This window comes from Ctenopharyngodon idella, chromosome 10 (assembly GCF_019924925.1).
Source record: "Ctenopharyngodon idella isolate HZGC_01 chromosome 10, HZGC01, whole genome shotgun sequence".
NCBI classification, from domain to species: Eukaryota; Metazoa; Chordata; class Actinopteri; order Cypriniformes; family Xenocyprididae; genus Ctenopharyngodon; species Ctenopharyngodon idella.
Window position 1 is genome coordinate 24,119,277 of NC_067229.1, and position 15,975 is coordinate 24,135,251.

Consider the following 15,975-nt stretch of genomic DNA (forward strand, 5'->3'; position numbering starts at 1 on the left):
ACACTGTCTTTGTGGTCATCCCGTTTAAAATGTTGATTACAAACATGGAGGTATTTCAGCGTTCTCTCCGTATTCTTTGCAGCCTTTAGCTGCTGCCTTCACTGGAAACCAAATGTAACGCACTCCTGCTAAACATTTACTCTGAGTTCTTGCACTTATTAATTCTGGCATAATTTCTGAAGAATATAAAATTAACTGAGTTAACAGTGCTATTATTAGAACAGGCATTTGTATTTTTATATCTGCTAAATGCGACTATAAGGCTTGATCATATTCAGAGATAAACATTAACATGATTTTCTGTAAAACTGCTTTGAAACAGCGTTGTCGATTCACAAGTTGGTGGGTTTTTTGTTTTGTTTTGTTTTGTTTTTTTTTTGTTTTCCCTTCTCATTTTAGGAGCTTTTGCATGTTATTCATTGTAGTAATTAAATTGAATGAAACTTTAATTTTTATATATAATATTTATTTATTATTATTATTATTATTATTATTATTATTATTATTATTATTATTAATTTTTTTTTTTCTTTTTTTTTTTTTTTTTTTTTCTTTTTCTTTTCTTTTCAGGATCAACCCATGGCAGGATTTCAGCTGACTAGAACTATCGGTGATGTTTCTGCTGTGTATAAATTCACTGCTAAATACATCCTGAAGGCTGGACAGAAAGTGACGGTACATATCACTTCTTCATATATTTGTGCAGTTGATTATGAATAAAACACTGTCACCTGACAGGATATTAGTGGGGGAATATCAGCATATGCCTTCATACAATCTGTTGAAACTGCTGTTCGGTCTTCTTTTGTAGTTTTGTTTTTAGTGAATGCTTTTTTTAGTGAATGCTTTTGATTTTGTCAGATCTGGGCGTCTAATGCAGGCGTGAGCTCCAGCCCTCCTGCTGACCTGATCTGGAAGAACCAGAGCTCATGGGGGAGTGGGGAGAACATTAAAGTGGTTTTGCTGAGCCCAGACGGAGAGGTGAGACCAACTCAGAACCATGTGGATCTGATTGTGTGTGACAGCCAGATGTTTTAAAATAAATATACAGTCTACATATGATCGTACCTCTCATTTTACATCCATCATGACATTTCTTTTCATCATGCATTAGTCATTGCTCACAAGTGGCCAGTAGAGGGCAAGATTGGTTCTGTTTTGAAGTGTCACTGTCCTTACAGGAAGTAGCCGTGAGGAGCACAGTATTCAAGACTGCAGTGGAGGAGGAAGAGGAGGAGGAAGAAAAGGAAGCTGAAGTCATTGAGGAGCATTTCTTTCAGCAGGTCTGATATCAAGCACACATCTGCTTCATCTATTGCATGTATCAAACCTCGTTGTGTGTGTGTGTGTGTGTGTGTGTGTTAGTGTGTGTGTGTTAGTGTGTGTGTGTTAGTGTGTGTGTGTTAGAGTGTGTGTGTGTTAGAGTGTGTGTGTGTGTTAGTGTGTGTGTGTTAGAGTGTGTGTGTGTGTGTGTTAGAGTGTGTGTGTGTGTGTGTTAGAGTGTGTGTGTGTGTGTTAGAGTGTGTGTGTGTGTGTGTGTTAGAGTGTGTGTGTGTGTGTGTGTTAGAGTGTGTGTGTGTGTGTGTGTTAGAGTGTGTGTGTGTGTGTGTGTTAGAGTGTGTGTGTGTGTGTGTGTTAGAGTGTGTGTGTGTGTGTGTGTTAGAGTGTGTGTGTGTGTGTGTGTGTGTGTTAGAGTGTGTGTGTGTGTTAGAGTGTGTGTGTGTGTGTGTGTGTTAGAGTGTGTGTGTGTGTGTGTTAGAGTGTGTGTGTGTGTGTGTTAGAGTGTGTGTGTGTGTGTGTGTGTGTGTGTGTTAGAGTGTGTGTGTGTGTGTGTGTTAGAGTGTGTGTGTGTGTTAGAGTGTGTGTGTGTGTTAGAGTGTGTGTGTGTGTGTTAGAGTGTGTGTGTGTGTGTGTTAGAGTGTGTGTGTGTGTGTTAGAGTGTGTGTGTGTGTTAGAGTGTGTGTGTGTTAGAGTGTGTGTGTGTTAGAGTGTGTGTGTGTTAGAGTGTGTGTGTGTTAGAGTGTGTGTGTGTTAGTGTGTGTGTGTGTTAGTGTGTGTGTGTGTTAGTGTGTGTGTGTGTTAGTGTGTGTGTGTGTTAGTGTGTGTGTGTGTTAGTGTGTGTGTGTGTTAGTGTGTGTGTGTTAGTGTGTGTGTGTTAGTGTGTGTGTGTTAGTGTGTGTGTGTGTGTGTGTTAGTGTGTGTGTGTGTTAGTGTGTGTGTGTTAGTGTGTGTGTGTTAGTGTGTGTGTGTTAGTGTGTGTGTGTTAGAGTGTGTGTGTGTTAGAGTGTGTGTGTGTGTGTGTGTGTGTGTGTGTGTGTGTGTTAGAGTGTGTCATTTATAAGGTTCTGGCTCAGTGTTTCACAGTATATGTTTTCACAGGGAGATCCACGTACTGCCAAGAGAGGTTGTTTGATCATGTGATAAACACTTCAGCCAATCGGCGCTGCCAGCTTAACCACCATAAAGCTTCCTGTGTGGTCTATTTTCTGAGTGAGAAGTGGTTTTTTTTTTTTTTTTTTTTTTTTTTTTTGATTTATGCTTGTAAAATCTCTCCAGTTTTTGTGAGTGTTTATCAGCTTAAATTTAATGAATCAAATGTTTTTATTTTCATGTGTGAGTTGTGATTGAGGATGTTTTTCTGAACTTGTCTGCAACAGATTCTGTGACTAACCCTTTTTTTTTTTTTTATCATGTTTATATTTTATAAGATGGCATTTTAGGTCTTTTTATAGACAGTTTTTATAATGGCTAATAGTTTTAGTGAAGTTATTACAGACAGTAGACACATTTGCATGGTAGTTTGAATAATGTTAAAGTTTATCATTGTATTTAAAGCAGCTGTTCAAAAGTAATTCACTACACAATCACAGGGCCTAAAACGTCTCTTCAGCAGCACGTGATTGCTCTACTAACCTGTCAACTGAACAATTCCAACTGTCAGACTTCATTGTTTTGTAAGCACATTATTTTTTTATGAGAAGTGACTTTTTTTTTTCCCTCCATTGATCAGTGAATATTTTCTGTCTATGAGGTCTAGGGTGTTTATTGGATAGGATATACCAGCCAAATCTCAAACCGCTGCAGTTTTGGGTCTGAAACGCATTTCTCTTTTACTGCATATTGGCACTCGGATGCAGCACGTCTCCTCCATAGAGGATTGTTGATTGAGCCATTGGTCATGCCAGCGGACCCTGACAACACTGCCTGCTTATATGATCAGTTATTACAGTGTGCAAGCTATTAAACCTCAAGATTCAGTACTGTACTTTTTTAAACAGATCAGGTTGTCTGAGCTGAGATGCTGAAGTTGTATTTTGTACTCTTGTCTGTACTATCTAACAAACACTAGCCTTACACATATTTTGATTTAACCTTTTAAGAATTGTCACTTGCATGTTTTTTGTTTTTGCTGCAGCCTTTATATTTCAAATGATTAAATAAAGTGTTGATTGAATGTATTTTCAGGTTGTTCCTTTTCATTACAGTAATTACAATCATCTGTGAAATGAATAAAAGTAAAACTAGGCAGTCTTGAGATGACAATGTGATGTTTTATTCTGAGCTGTTCGTGTCTTCAGACTGGGAATTATGCATTTCTTTAGCAACACTACCACCTGACCGCAGCAGATTCATTTAGGCGTTTATACAGCAGTCACGTGGTACAAGTAGGACCTCAGAAAATTCTGCTTACAAGCTGTAATTACGAGCTCTACAAGGATGTGAATGCTTTTTACTAATTTAAATCTTATTAGTACAGTAATTACAACATGGCTGTTTTTTTTTTTTTTTTTTTTATAGTTAATGCTTTCTGGAGCAAAAGAGGCAATGCCATACCAATAATACAGTTGGCCACTTTAACTGTTCCTATAGTCAGTGTGTCCCAACACTAAGTTATTTACCAAACCATTGTATTTCCATGTGCTTTACACTTTAACAGCCATGTTATGTGACTCCATTATAAAAATGAATTTGTAAATCTTCCTGTCACCCTGGGTATCATGAGAATGGCTGCACTTCACTGGTTTAAGTCCTAGTTCAAAGGTAAAGGCCTGTTCATGACATGTGATTTGTCTGTTCCAACTAATGCGTAACAAAAAAAATGACAGCTGGGCAGAATGAAGATGCATGTTCATTCTGACAGTAGACTGCTTTTAGGAAATCATAAATACTCTGGTTACTCTGGGACACAAAGCTCTACGTAACTTTTAGATGCATAAATTAATTTTATGGACAAGTGTAAACTACTTTTGGTACATCTAGTGTAAATGAGAAAAACTCATTTTATGGAATAGAACAAGCAACTAATCTGTTCACAAAAATTTACAAATGTGCATATTAGCAAAATAATATAAAACAATATAAGTATGTATGTGTGATATATATATATATCACACAGACACAGTTGCAATCAAAACTAGATAAAAAAAAAAAAAAGTTTGTAGACAAACTTTAAGTTGGCTTGAAAATGCCTAGCCAGAAAGTTTGAAGTAGTTTTAAAAGCTTGAATTTTGAAGTTTTTCAGTTTGAAATTGTTTGTTTTAGTTTAGTAGTTTAAAAGATAGTCGGATGGATGGATGGATGGTTGGTTGATTAGAAATATTAGATAGAATCGAAGTTTAAATGAGTCTCAACGGTTTAGAAATAGTACATAGAATGGCAGCTAATGGAGTCTGATGAGCCTCTCCAACTGTCAAAATTTGAATTTTGACAGTTGGAGTTTGAACAGTCTTGGCTCATCTGAACATTCCGTCAATTAAAGTCTATAGGATTTTTTCCAAGTTTTGATCAGCATTTTTAGGAAAACTGTAAGTCTGATCAGTCTGAAAAGATAAAGCAACTCGAGTCAGAACAGTCTGAAGGTCTAGTCTGAGTTTGGTGGTTGTAGCTTAAAGTCTTGGAGGAGTAGCATTTAGAAATTTAGTCTAAGAAGAAGAATAATAAGCTTAAGTAGCAGATCAGTAAATTGGCTTTTCCAAGTCAACTTAATTATTCAACCCCCTTAACCTGCAAGACATTTTGCTGCTGAGAACAAAATTTTATAAAAAACAATTCATCAAAGACATCAGTAAACTATTATACAAAGTATAATAATATTAATTTACACATTTAAGTGATTCTGGCAATGTAAAGTTGATGAAAAATGAAAAAAATCAAACTGGCTCTAAACTTAAATTATTCAACCCCCAAAAGTCACATTTTGTGCAGAATCTTTTATTCTTTATAATCTCCAATAAATGCTGCCTGTAAGTGCTTAGAAGCTTCTGTAACCTTTATATTGCAATCTTGGCCCATTCCTCGTGTTGGAAATCTCAGAAGCGAAGACTAGGAGACTTGGATGTATCTTCAGCAGATTCTTTATTGAGAACACGTGCTGTTGGTAGCTGCAGTCATCAAGTCTAACTAAGGCAGTGTACATTGTAGTTTATATACATTTTAGGGGGCAGTGCTTAGAGACAAAGCACCTGGCTGACGACCTTAAACAAAGCATGCAAATGAAGTATCCAGGTATAGGAACCCGCCCCAGACTCTAGAGTGTCGCAAGTCCTAATTCAATCAGCATAACTATTCAATAAATGGGACAGGGGCTCCAAGAGCCATTAAAGACAAAAGGGGAGAATCTCAGTAATCTGACTCATTAGACATACAATAAAGAGAACAGGAACCGGCAGAAAACTTTTGCTGGAAACTTTGCTTAACAGAATCATTCATCTGCTGTCATCATCTTTACCTTAAAATGCTAAATACAATGAACCTCACCTTAGTATTTCATGTGGTTTTATGTCAGGATGTAGGATCAGCAGATCTTAAACAGATTCTTAAATTTGTAATCCCACACTCGCTTGAAAAAGCTTCCAGATCACTGATCGTCTATGGTTTCCATGTTACCACTGCTTTATACAAATTTCACCAAATATTTTCAATGAGATTTCAATCTGAAGACTGTACAGGCCAAGCTTAAGTAGATTTGGATGTATACTTTGGGATGGCTGTCCTGCAAGAAAGTCCATTGATCATCAAGCTTCAGTCTCTGCACCGAAGACATCACCATCTTTGCCAAAATGGCTTCAAAGAATTCATGATGACCTTCATACAGTCAAGATTTCTACTTCCTGCAACAGCAAAGAACCCCATAACAAGACTGGACCACCTCCATGTTTGACCATGGAGATGGTGCTCTTCTGCTCATAAGCTTTGCAGCTTTGGCGAATGCCACTCTTGACCAAGAAGGACGTAAAAGGCTGACTTGAATATGCTTAAATTCATACCTGTGGAGTTGAGGAAGAATGTTTAATGGAGGGATGTGACCAAACTGGAACTTTTTGGACCCATGGATCAGCGGTACGTCTGGTGCAAAAAAAGGCAAAGCTTATGAGCAGAAGAACCATGTCTGACCATGGAGATGGTCCAGTCTTTTTATGGGGGTTCTTTGCTGTTGCAGGAAGTAGAAATCTTGACTGTATGAAGGACATCATGAATTCAGATTGAAATCTCATTGAAAATATTTGGTGGAATTTGTAGAAAGCAGTGGTAACATGGAAACCAAAGACTATCAGTGATCTGGAAGCTTTTTCAAGTGAGGAATGGGCCAAGGAATGGGCCAAGATTGCAGTAGAGAGGTGACAAGCTTCTAAGCACTTACAGGCAGCGTGAATTGTTTACACACACACACACACACACACACACATATATATATATATATCATTATTATATAAAAAAAAATATAAATATCATTATATAGAAATATATATAATTGTATATATACAATAATTTCAATAGCACAAAAACACTAATAATAATTAAGTAACAATGAAAATTTATTGAAGTATCAATGTAGTACTTAGTAACTAAGAAAAAAGTGAACAAAAACGCTTTTTAGGCATTTGTATCTGAAAACGAAAAAATGTAAAATGAGTGTGAGTATATATATATTCTGATAATTTATTAACTGATATGCTAAGGGACATGAGTTCTCTAAGAAAATGTAAACAATGCCCATAGATTAATATTTATTTTAAACTGTTGTTTTTTTGTCCCTAACAGGGTGGACATTTTGATCTATACTATTTAATTGATATTGTTTAATTGTTAAAATTTATTTACCTGAGCTTGACCAAAATCTTTTTTTTCAAATATTTTACATCCCCATATCATGATAAAAAATACAGATAAATAAAGGTAAATAGACACATGAAATGAAAGGGAAAATAAAGCAAATATAACAATAATAATATGAAAAATAGAAAAGTTTAACCGAATTCATATGGACAGAGCATAGTGTTATTTTTGACCACATAAAAGCTAAATACAGTTTGATCAGCAGATCAGCTTAGTCACAGGTTGATCCGTGCTGCATTATCAGAGAATAGAAAAATGCAAATAAGGTCCGCTTGTGCTACTGGGTCACGCTGTCCAGCCAGTGAATAAGGGCCTATATAATTATATATATAATTATGTTCACCACAGTTCCTATTAAACTAATTTAAGTTCACTCGTGCAAATGACCTTTTTGTACACTACATCACTTCAAACGCATAACAAACATTTATTTGTTCAAATTTAACCTTATTCTTCGTCCTTATTCTTATAATCTTATGCTACATCCTACTTACTATGCCCTAAACATTGGTGCCCAATCCTGTTCCTGGAGATCTACCTACCTGCAGAGTTCAGATCCGATCCTGATCCAACACACCTGTATGTAATTATCAAGTGCTCCTGAAGATCTTAATTAGCTGGTTCAGTTGTATTTGTTATGTACTAAAATTATGTACTTTTTTGTGAAAAAGTGTAGCAGAATTGTAGGCAAGCTTTGGGACATACTACTTCGTCATAATTGCATCTTTAACGGGCCGATCTATCACTTAGTTACATGTATCCTGTCATTGTTAAACTGCCTTGTCAACCATCTTGTCAGTTAAAATCCTCCACATTCAATTTAATTTAATTTCATTTTAGAGAGAAATGTAGTCACACGTTGATCTGCCAGTCGTGGGTCTTTAATGCAAAGAACTATCGTCGTGTTCACATAAGGATGCATAAAAGTTAATGACCAAACGTGTCTTCATGAAAAGTTCACAATGTTGTTACAGATTTAATGAAGATAACATTAAATAAATGTTTTTTCCCCCCCTTCAGGTTAGATATTATTACTCACTTAAACCCATTTATCTAAACATCTCAACTTAAAGTCACCATGAAATCAAATTTGACAATACTTAATTTTTTGTGGAATATTGCTGTATTTATTATAAATTATTTATCCATGCACTTTTATTATTTTTTTTTTATTATTATTATTTTTTAATGTGCTCTGTAATCTTTAATTAAAATAACTTCCCTTTCCCCACATCTCTTCTCTGATGATGAGGGCGGGGCAACCTGTTACTCACATGAGATCCACCAATAGCAAACCACAACCATCCAATCAATTCTTCATGGACAAAATCAAGCTTGATGATGATAAGCAGATATGCAGCCTTACTAGGATCAAGTGTACATTAAAGCTAAAATCCAACCTGAATGATGACAACACAGAATAAAATACTATCGCTAGTGATCATCAAATCCTTTTAACAGTTTATTTTTTAGACTTTGTGTTTAAGTCTTCCACTTTTTTCACAAAACCTTTGCTCTCTAGAAACCCAGTTTGGGTTAAAATTGTTTGAAGTTCAAGTAATTAGCATTATAAACACTGAATTAATACCAACATATGAAATTAAGGACATGCATCAGAAAAAAATGGGAATGTTGGACAATAAATATATAACAGAATATAACAGCTTGACAGAAACCATTTTTGCAGTGTTGTCTTATATTAATGTCCGTTAAAGCAAGACTATGAAAACAAAACAAAAAAAACAGCCACTGTGTCCAAAAGTGGCAATTATGGGATAACAGACACAGCAATGCATCATGTTCTGTAAGATCATTATGCTTGTAGCGTGACGTTTTAATCCCCTGGATCACGCTACAAACATGATGATCTTAAATTTATTAATTTACTATTAATAGTAAATATGTAAATTTGCATAAAATGGAAATACTCAAAGTAGGCCAACTACGTTACCTCAGATGTGTAATGATTGGATTCCACAAATGATCACATAAAACATATATAGGTTAAGACAATACAACATTAACTGTAGGTGTCATAAAATTTACTGAATTTGAGAAATTTTCTATTGCATCTCTGATTTGGCTGTGAGATTCACTGATTTTGGGTGCGTAAGATGTGATGGATTCTATTGTCCAGTTACCCAAAAAGCATCAGAGTTTCACCTCTTGGGTTCTATACTCTTTGCTAGGATGCAGCCTTCCAATTGCAAAGCACCCAAAGGTCCAGAAATTAGGCCATTTTACAATCAGAGTACAACTAATGGTGAAAAACTTTATTTGAAATGAAGAGAAAACAATGCATAACATCTCCAGATATTATTGTTCAGTTGCAGTCGTTTTATCCAGGCGCCTTTCAAGGAGTGTTGAGTTCACACGGTGCATCATCAAAAACTGTCCATTTAAATGAAAGACGGGGATGTCATATCTGTATCTGTCAAACCAGACTCTATTCTCCGGAAGGGTGATATCAACCTCCAGCAGCTCAAACTGAAACAGTGAACAGCACACGCGCATTAAACAGATGTGATCAAATGAGTATGAGCGTAGTGTAAACAGAGTAATTGTCTTACCCTATGTTTATACGGCTCAAGTGCTTCTTTTGCTTCATCACACAAAGGGCACGGGTCCTGAAAACAGCCAGAGTCATCTGAACAGGACTCTGTGTAGCTCGCATGATCAAGTCATGCATGTTAATGAATCGATGTTGCCTATAGCAGTGTTTCTCAACTCCAGTCCTCGGGACCCACTGCTCTGCACATTTTGTATGTATCCCTTATTTAACGCACCTGATTCAGATCATCAGCTCATTAGGAGAGACTCCATGAACTGAACTGAGTGTGTCAGGTAAGAGAGACATAGAAAATGTGCAGAGCATTGAGTCCCGAGGACTGGAGTTGAGAACCACTGGCCTATAGTACATTGACGGGAAGAACTACGGTCTTGAACTTCACAGGCTGTGTTGAGAATACTACGTCTACTATTTCTGCAATGTGCAGTTTTTGGTATGCATATAATGGAAGACCTACATTAACAAAATTTCTCCTTTTGTGTTCTACTGAAGACAGAAGGCCATTGTTAAAATGCAAAATGAGGTGTGACAACTCAGCACAGGTAAAGCAAATGTTAATGCAAATGAGCAATAAAATAGTAATATACAACAAATACCATATTCATAGGGGACATGATCAAACACATTGTTAGTGATTCTGTTCTAAAAAGTGAAGGAAGGAGTCCCAGATCATATAAAATGTGCTTTGGTCTTCCATTGCTAAACTAGATGAATAAAGTTTGATGACAAAGTTTGATGTTGGCTTGACAAAGCCTTGTCTAAAAGTTTAAAATAACTTTGAAAGCTTGGAGTTTGAAGGTTTTATAAAGAATAAAATGTTAACATGTTCAAGCACATTGCTAACTTGTTTTAACAAGTAACTAACTTCATCATCCGGTTTATGAAAACCGTAAGTCTGATCGGTTAGAAAAGAAATAGCAAGCCGAGTCAGAACAGTCCGAAGGTCAAACCCAAGTTTGGTGGTCATAGCTAGAAGATTTTTGTTTGTTTTAGTCTTGGTTTGTTTTTGTTTGGTCTTGGAAGAAGAAGCAGCAGCCAACATAAGTAGACAACAGACCTTAGTCAGGTTAGATGCCATACTGAATTGAACACAGACGTAAACGAGGCTGTGAGGGATAGACTTGCAGTCTTTACAATAGCTATGTTTCCATCCAAATGTGTGAATTTAACTTGTGCGCAAAATTGGAATATTGCATTCGCTATTCACTATTTGCAAATTAAGAAGCGCTTCAATCCAGTGAGTTAAAGAAAACAAAATCGTCAGTTCCTGATAAACTGGCGCAAAATTTCACTAAGAAATGTAGGAGAAGCCACTGTATATACTAATTTTATTATCTGACTTGCGCATCAGAGCGCGCAGATGAAACAAACGCTGTCATGTTATCTTTCAGAGGCAGATGCCTGCTGTTTGTAAACGCAGTCGTGTAAGACAGTTCTGGGAGGTAATTATACTGAACTCAGGCATTTCAGATGCTGTACAAAAACATCATCCACTGATTACTCCAGTTATGCAGTCTCATCGTTCAAAGTCACATGATTTTTTTGATGCACATTGAGAAATTTATTCAGTAAATGGGTTTCCTTCCTAGTTTATGCGCATGTTTTCTTATCGGATAAAAAAAAAAAAATTGATCCGACTCAAATGAGCGGATACGTTTTTTTATGCACATTTTTAGAATTGATGCACTTTTTTGAGTTGATTTATGCGCATTTTTAGAATTGATGTGCTCAGCAGTTTTTTTTTTTTTTTATGCAATATCCCAAAATGTGCATAAAAATATGTGGATGGAAACGCAGCTATTCGCACACACTGTATAAAGGTCCTAGATAATGTCATTTTCAACTTGCAACTTAAAGTTTTTGTCTTTTCGGAAAGACAACTGAACAATTGGTATGTTGTTAAACAACAGTACAATCCGATGAACACGCTGTGTAATTCTATTCCTCACAGCCTCATTTTCATTCCTGACACAGAGGAAGATATGTTGAAGAATTTTGGGAACCAAAGATTTGGGTGAACTATCCCTTTAAGCTTTTCTGCATAAAAGTATATGTAAGTATTTGTAATAAAAATTACAAAATAAACATTAATCAATCAGTACTTGTTTACTTAAGTATATTAAAAATCAAGTACTTTTGTACTTTCACTCAAGTAAAATTCAAAACAACCACTATATACTTTCACTTGAGTATTATTTTATTATACATATCTGTACTTTTACTCAAGTACTTGATTTGTGTACTTCGTCCACCACTGATTGGAGAGGACAAACACATTCTCTCACTTGTGAGCAATCATGTCCATCCCTACATGTGAGAGAATGACATATATCGCTGAGAAAGACAGCAAATGTACCTTTGTGAAGAGTGTGAGGATGGGCAGCTGTTTTCTGGTGCAGAGGTGTCTGATGAGATTGCCAACACTGAAGAGCTTCTGGAAGAGCAACATGACTGTAAGACTGTAAATTACATGCACGAATACCATTATTACCCTGATCACTGTGAACATCCATGTATCATCGTACAGTGTGTTACGCACATCTAACACATAAACAACATTTAAAGAGGAGTCCTAAAAGACTTAACCTCCTTTCTCCATGTAGTGGAGAAAGGAGGTTAAGTAAAAACTCTGTATATGTTAACCCTACAATGAGGGGAAACTCAGAGTTTCCTATCTCATGCTAAGTCAACTCAGAGTTCAAGTTTGAACTCAGGGCTGGTTGAACCTCCTTATTGAAACGGGCCCCAGGGCTAGTTGGCACAGAGGCTACTATAACAAATGATGTTTTATTAACAATGTTCGGGAGGAGCAGGTTCAGATAATTAACCTAATTAACACAGGTGGAGAGCATTCAGTTAATCAACTCAACCAATGACAAGAGGTATAAATTTAGCAGATTTACCTCTGTTCATCTGAGAGTTTATCAGCATCCCTCCTCCACCCCATCTCCTCACTTCTAGTTCTATCTACTTTTACTACACCGGGGAGTGCTCTGGGTTCGGGCCAAAATTCCGAGCTCAGAGCCCTCTCCCTGGACGCCAAATACGCATAACTTTACTCTATTTAATTATATGGATATGTGAACTCGTGAACTAGCTTATATTTGTAAACTAGGTAATTATGGGTTGTTGTTTTTTTTTTTTTTCAGTAATAGAGTATTTTTCATAATTTGGAGCAAGTTATCATATGTGTGATATGTGTTTTCATGTAATTTTATGTGGGTCATTACAGGATTAATTACAATTTCTGAAAGGCCAAAACAAAGCCTTAGATTTTCTGGGTAAAACTTGATATAAGACTTAGAGTAACATGAACTAACAAGGACCAATACTTTTACAGCATTTATTAATATGTTAATGGTAATCTCAACATTTACTAATACATTTTTAAGATCAAAAGTTGTATCTTGTGTTGTAATAGTAGTAATAGTTAATGCACTATGAACTAATATTAATATAGCTTAATAAATCTGGTAAAAATATTTCTCATTGTTAGTGAGCTTACTGTAAAGGGTTACTCACTTCTGTATCTTTCTCTTTACATTTTGGCTGTTTCTTGAATTTTGTTTTGAATTGTTTCAGTTATGGGAAAAACTGTTAATGATTTATTATTATACATTTACAGACATGTTGTGGAACATGACTGTTTTGTTGTTGTTTTTACTTTCAAATAGCCCACAACAGAGGCCATTGTGTGTTAAAGAACCGTTTCATTGATTTTAATGTTTCTGTAATCAGTGCTTATTAAAGATTTGCAAACCTTTTTTTCACTTAAGAGACGGTGCGCTTAACTACCTCGACATCGTGTTGGTACGGGCACCTATAATGTCACCTTATCTTTGACTAGGTAGGCAGCTCACTAAGATTTGAGCTACAGCCAATGATTAGCCTTAGCATCGGGTTATGTAAATAAACACTGTTCGTCATTTATCTTTATGGTATATTAAGAGTTTCCGCTAGATTATTGTTGCTGTTGTAATTCCTATAATCATCATCTGACATACCAACAGAAAACTCAGCTATTGAAAACTCTTACCAATCGGTTGTTCCTCACTGTAAAGGATTTACTTCCTGAATCGCCGCTGACTCGCCGAAGGCCCTGTCCCAAATGGCACACTTCTATGCACTTTTAGTCTTGTGGACTTATGGCTTGCCGCGTGCGCGTGTCCGTTACACTGTTGGCAAACCCCTCCCTCGGAAAATCTCTAGGACCACCCTCAAAAGTCTCAATTTTTCATAAAAAGTCCCCAAAATATGAAATTAAAGTATAAACAGGTCTGCATATGTGTATATTCAAAAAAAAAAAAAAAAAAAAAAAATGTTGTAGGGTCAGATACAAGCAACCCACACATCACTGATCTATAATTCACATATAATTCGCACATCACCGACATACACACACATGCATATTTGACACGTCCCCTTTAAGAGTTAGAGAGTTTTGTTGATGCGTGGTTAAGACGCAGAAAGTTGAAAAAAATAAATACGACCGTTCTGGTCTCCTGCAGCAATCTTGACTCCGTGTATTTTTGATATCTTAAAAGCTAATGTCATAAATTATATATACCGACAGACTAGGATTCATTTTTATGGGTGTGTGTACGTGTTTGTGAATATATATTATATATGACCTGTCCAATATTGTCTTACAATATAATAGTTATGTCTGCCAATATCTGATATACATTATATTAACAGATTATCCTAATTAAAAATCAATACCATACAAACCATACCGGATTCAGGGTCTTTTGCCCTTCAGCAGTACGGACTTGGCTATCACTGGCATGCTGGTTAGACAGTCCACAGTTCACTATATTCATTATTAGTTTCTGGACAGACCCTCTCTGATAACTTTTTACTCATTCAGCTAAACTCTATAGAGCGCCTCTTCATGCGTATTGCTGTGTCTGTGTGTTCAGTGCAGGCTCATAGCAGGATTGAGCGCGGACGTGAGATTACCGGCAGGGTGTGGCCAACCAGTGCCAGAGTTTAATTGCCCAAAATAAAAAATCTCCAAAAAATCGCTAATTTTATTTCAAAATAGCTAAAATAGCTCCTTGTCGCAAAACATTAATAAAAGTCGCAGCAACAATGAGAAAGTAGCTAAATTTGGCGATAAAATCCACAAATTGGCAACACTGAGACCATAGAGTGTCCCATTTGTCAATTTTAGGTCTCAGAAGGGTGCTCGCGAGCGCCCCCTTTGCGGCCGAAATGCGCCCTCGATGCGCACTTTTGCTAAGCCCTCACTGGTTTGAGCTCCGCAGCAGACTTCTTCCCGACAGTCAAAGCGGCGCTACGTCACGAAAGTGCAGACTCGTAGCAAAGAACTTATAAAAAAAAAAAAAAAAAGCACTTATACTGTTTGCTCGTAGGAAGACCACGAGTGTTTAAGGTGCCATTTGGGACAGGGCCGAAATTGTGCCCCGAAATCGTGAGATGCGGATGAAAACATTCAACTGCAAGTTAAATTAATTAGATATTACATATATGCTGCACATTGTATTTGGTGCAAAAAAAAATAGGCTATGTGTATTTTGTACAACATCTGCAGCTGCTTTTTACAATTTTAAAATTGTCTTCTGTTAGTTGCATAGCGACTACTGAACATACATTTAGAAGTTTATTTTAAAATACAAAGTATTGAATATATATATTAAAAAAAGCTCTGTAAACACTTGCAATTTTTGCAAGACTATAAGTGTGTCCCATCAGTCTCCTCGCCCACTTGAGCACTTGGGGCAAATACAGGAAATATGTCATGTAAGTAGACAAGTGGTCAAGTCCATAGGCTGCGTTCCAGTTCGTTTTTTAAATGCCCTTCCCTGCTAACTTCCCTCAGTCTCGTTGACTCGGATGTACGTCATTGCTTACGTTGCACGAGTGCCCACTACTGGCGGAACCCTTGCAAAGGGCTGAATTGGAACGTCCTAAGCCCTTGATCACTTGGAATCTGCTATGGAGTTGATTTATTATTTACATTTTTTCCCTTACAAAACTGTTTAATGCAGCATTCTGTATGTAAATAGCTGTGTTTGGGTTGTTTTAGATATTTAAAAAAAAAAAAATTAATATGTCATAGAGTTGTTTGTGGTGGGGTAAATTAAAAGCGACATGCAGTGACGTCACAATCGTGTTGCATTGTGGTATATGGAGCTGCCTAAAGTGTACATATGAAGTAGACTCGCTCACTCTGTCAAAATCGAGGGAGCAAGGGTGTGTCCATATAAACTTCTCTCGTCCACTTCACGAAGTGGAACACACTTCAGAATGGCGGCAGGGAGTCC

At 36.5% G+C, this 15,975-nt stretch overlaps 2 protein-coding genes across 6 annotated transcripts in view; one reads left to right on the forward strand and one right to left on the reverse strand.

Moving 5' to 3' along the window:
• lmnb1 (lamin B1) overlaps nt 1–3,458 on the forward strand; it is a 34,277-nt gene extending 30,819 nt beyond the window's left edge. Inside the window, exons 9-12 of the mRNA XM_051908831.1 lie at nt 571–675; nt 862–981; nt 1,182–1,283; nt 2,380–3,458. Coding sequence (XP_051764791.1) covers nt 571–675; nt 862–981; nt 1,182–1,283; nt 2,380–2,421 — 369 coding nt within the window. The 3' untranslated portion in view covers nt 2,422–3,458. The remainder of the gene's footprint in view (nt 1–570; nt 676–861; nt 982–1,181; nt 1,284–2,379) is intronic.
• Nucleotides 3,459–8,565: 5,107 nt separating this feature from the next.
• Nucleotides 8,566–14,652, reverse strand: c10h5orf63 (chromosome 10 C5orf63 homolog). Of its 5 annotated transcripts, none has more exons than XM_051908875.1 (4): nt 14,422–14,652; nt 12,042–12,119; nt 9,687–9,743; nt 8,566–9,603 (listed from the first exon to the last, which is right to left on the reverse strand). In XM_051908875.1, the coding sequence occupies exons 1-4, from the start codon at nt 14,506–14,508 to the stop codon at nt 9,433–9,435; spliced, it is 393 nt and encodes a 130-aa protein (XP_051764835.1). In that variant the 5' UTR covers nt 14,509–14,652; the 3' UTR covers nt 8,566–9,432. The 5 variants fall into 5 exon arrangements, with proteins under 5 accessions (XP_051764835.1, XP_051764837.1, XP_051764839.1 ...); XM_051908877.1 differs by having other exon boundaries at nt 12,042–12,144; nt 14,422–14,592; XM_051908879.1 differs by having other exon boundaries at nt 12,042–12,136; nt 14,422–14,436.
• Between the last annotated feature and the right edge of the window lie 1,323 nt (nt 14,653–15,975).

What these genes read in the sequence shown, in the direction of transcription:
- c10h5orf63 (XM_051908875.1), bottom strand. Translation starts at nt 14,508, where the DNA reads ATGAATATAGTGAACTGTGGACTGTCTAACCAGCATGCCAGTGATAGC. An exon ending in GGCAAAAGACCCTGAATCCG is followed by an intron (nt 12,120 to 14,421) that starts GTATGGTTTGTA and finishes TTGCTCTTCCAG; the next exon opens with AAGCTCTTCAGTGTTGGCAA. An exon ending in TCCTCACACTCTTCACAAAG is followed by an intron (nt 9,744 to 12,041) that starts GTACATTTGCTG and finishes GGCTGTTTTCAG; the next exon opens with GACCCGTGCCCTTTGTGTGA.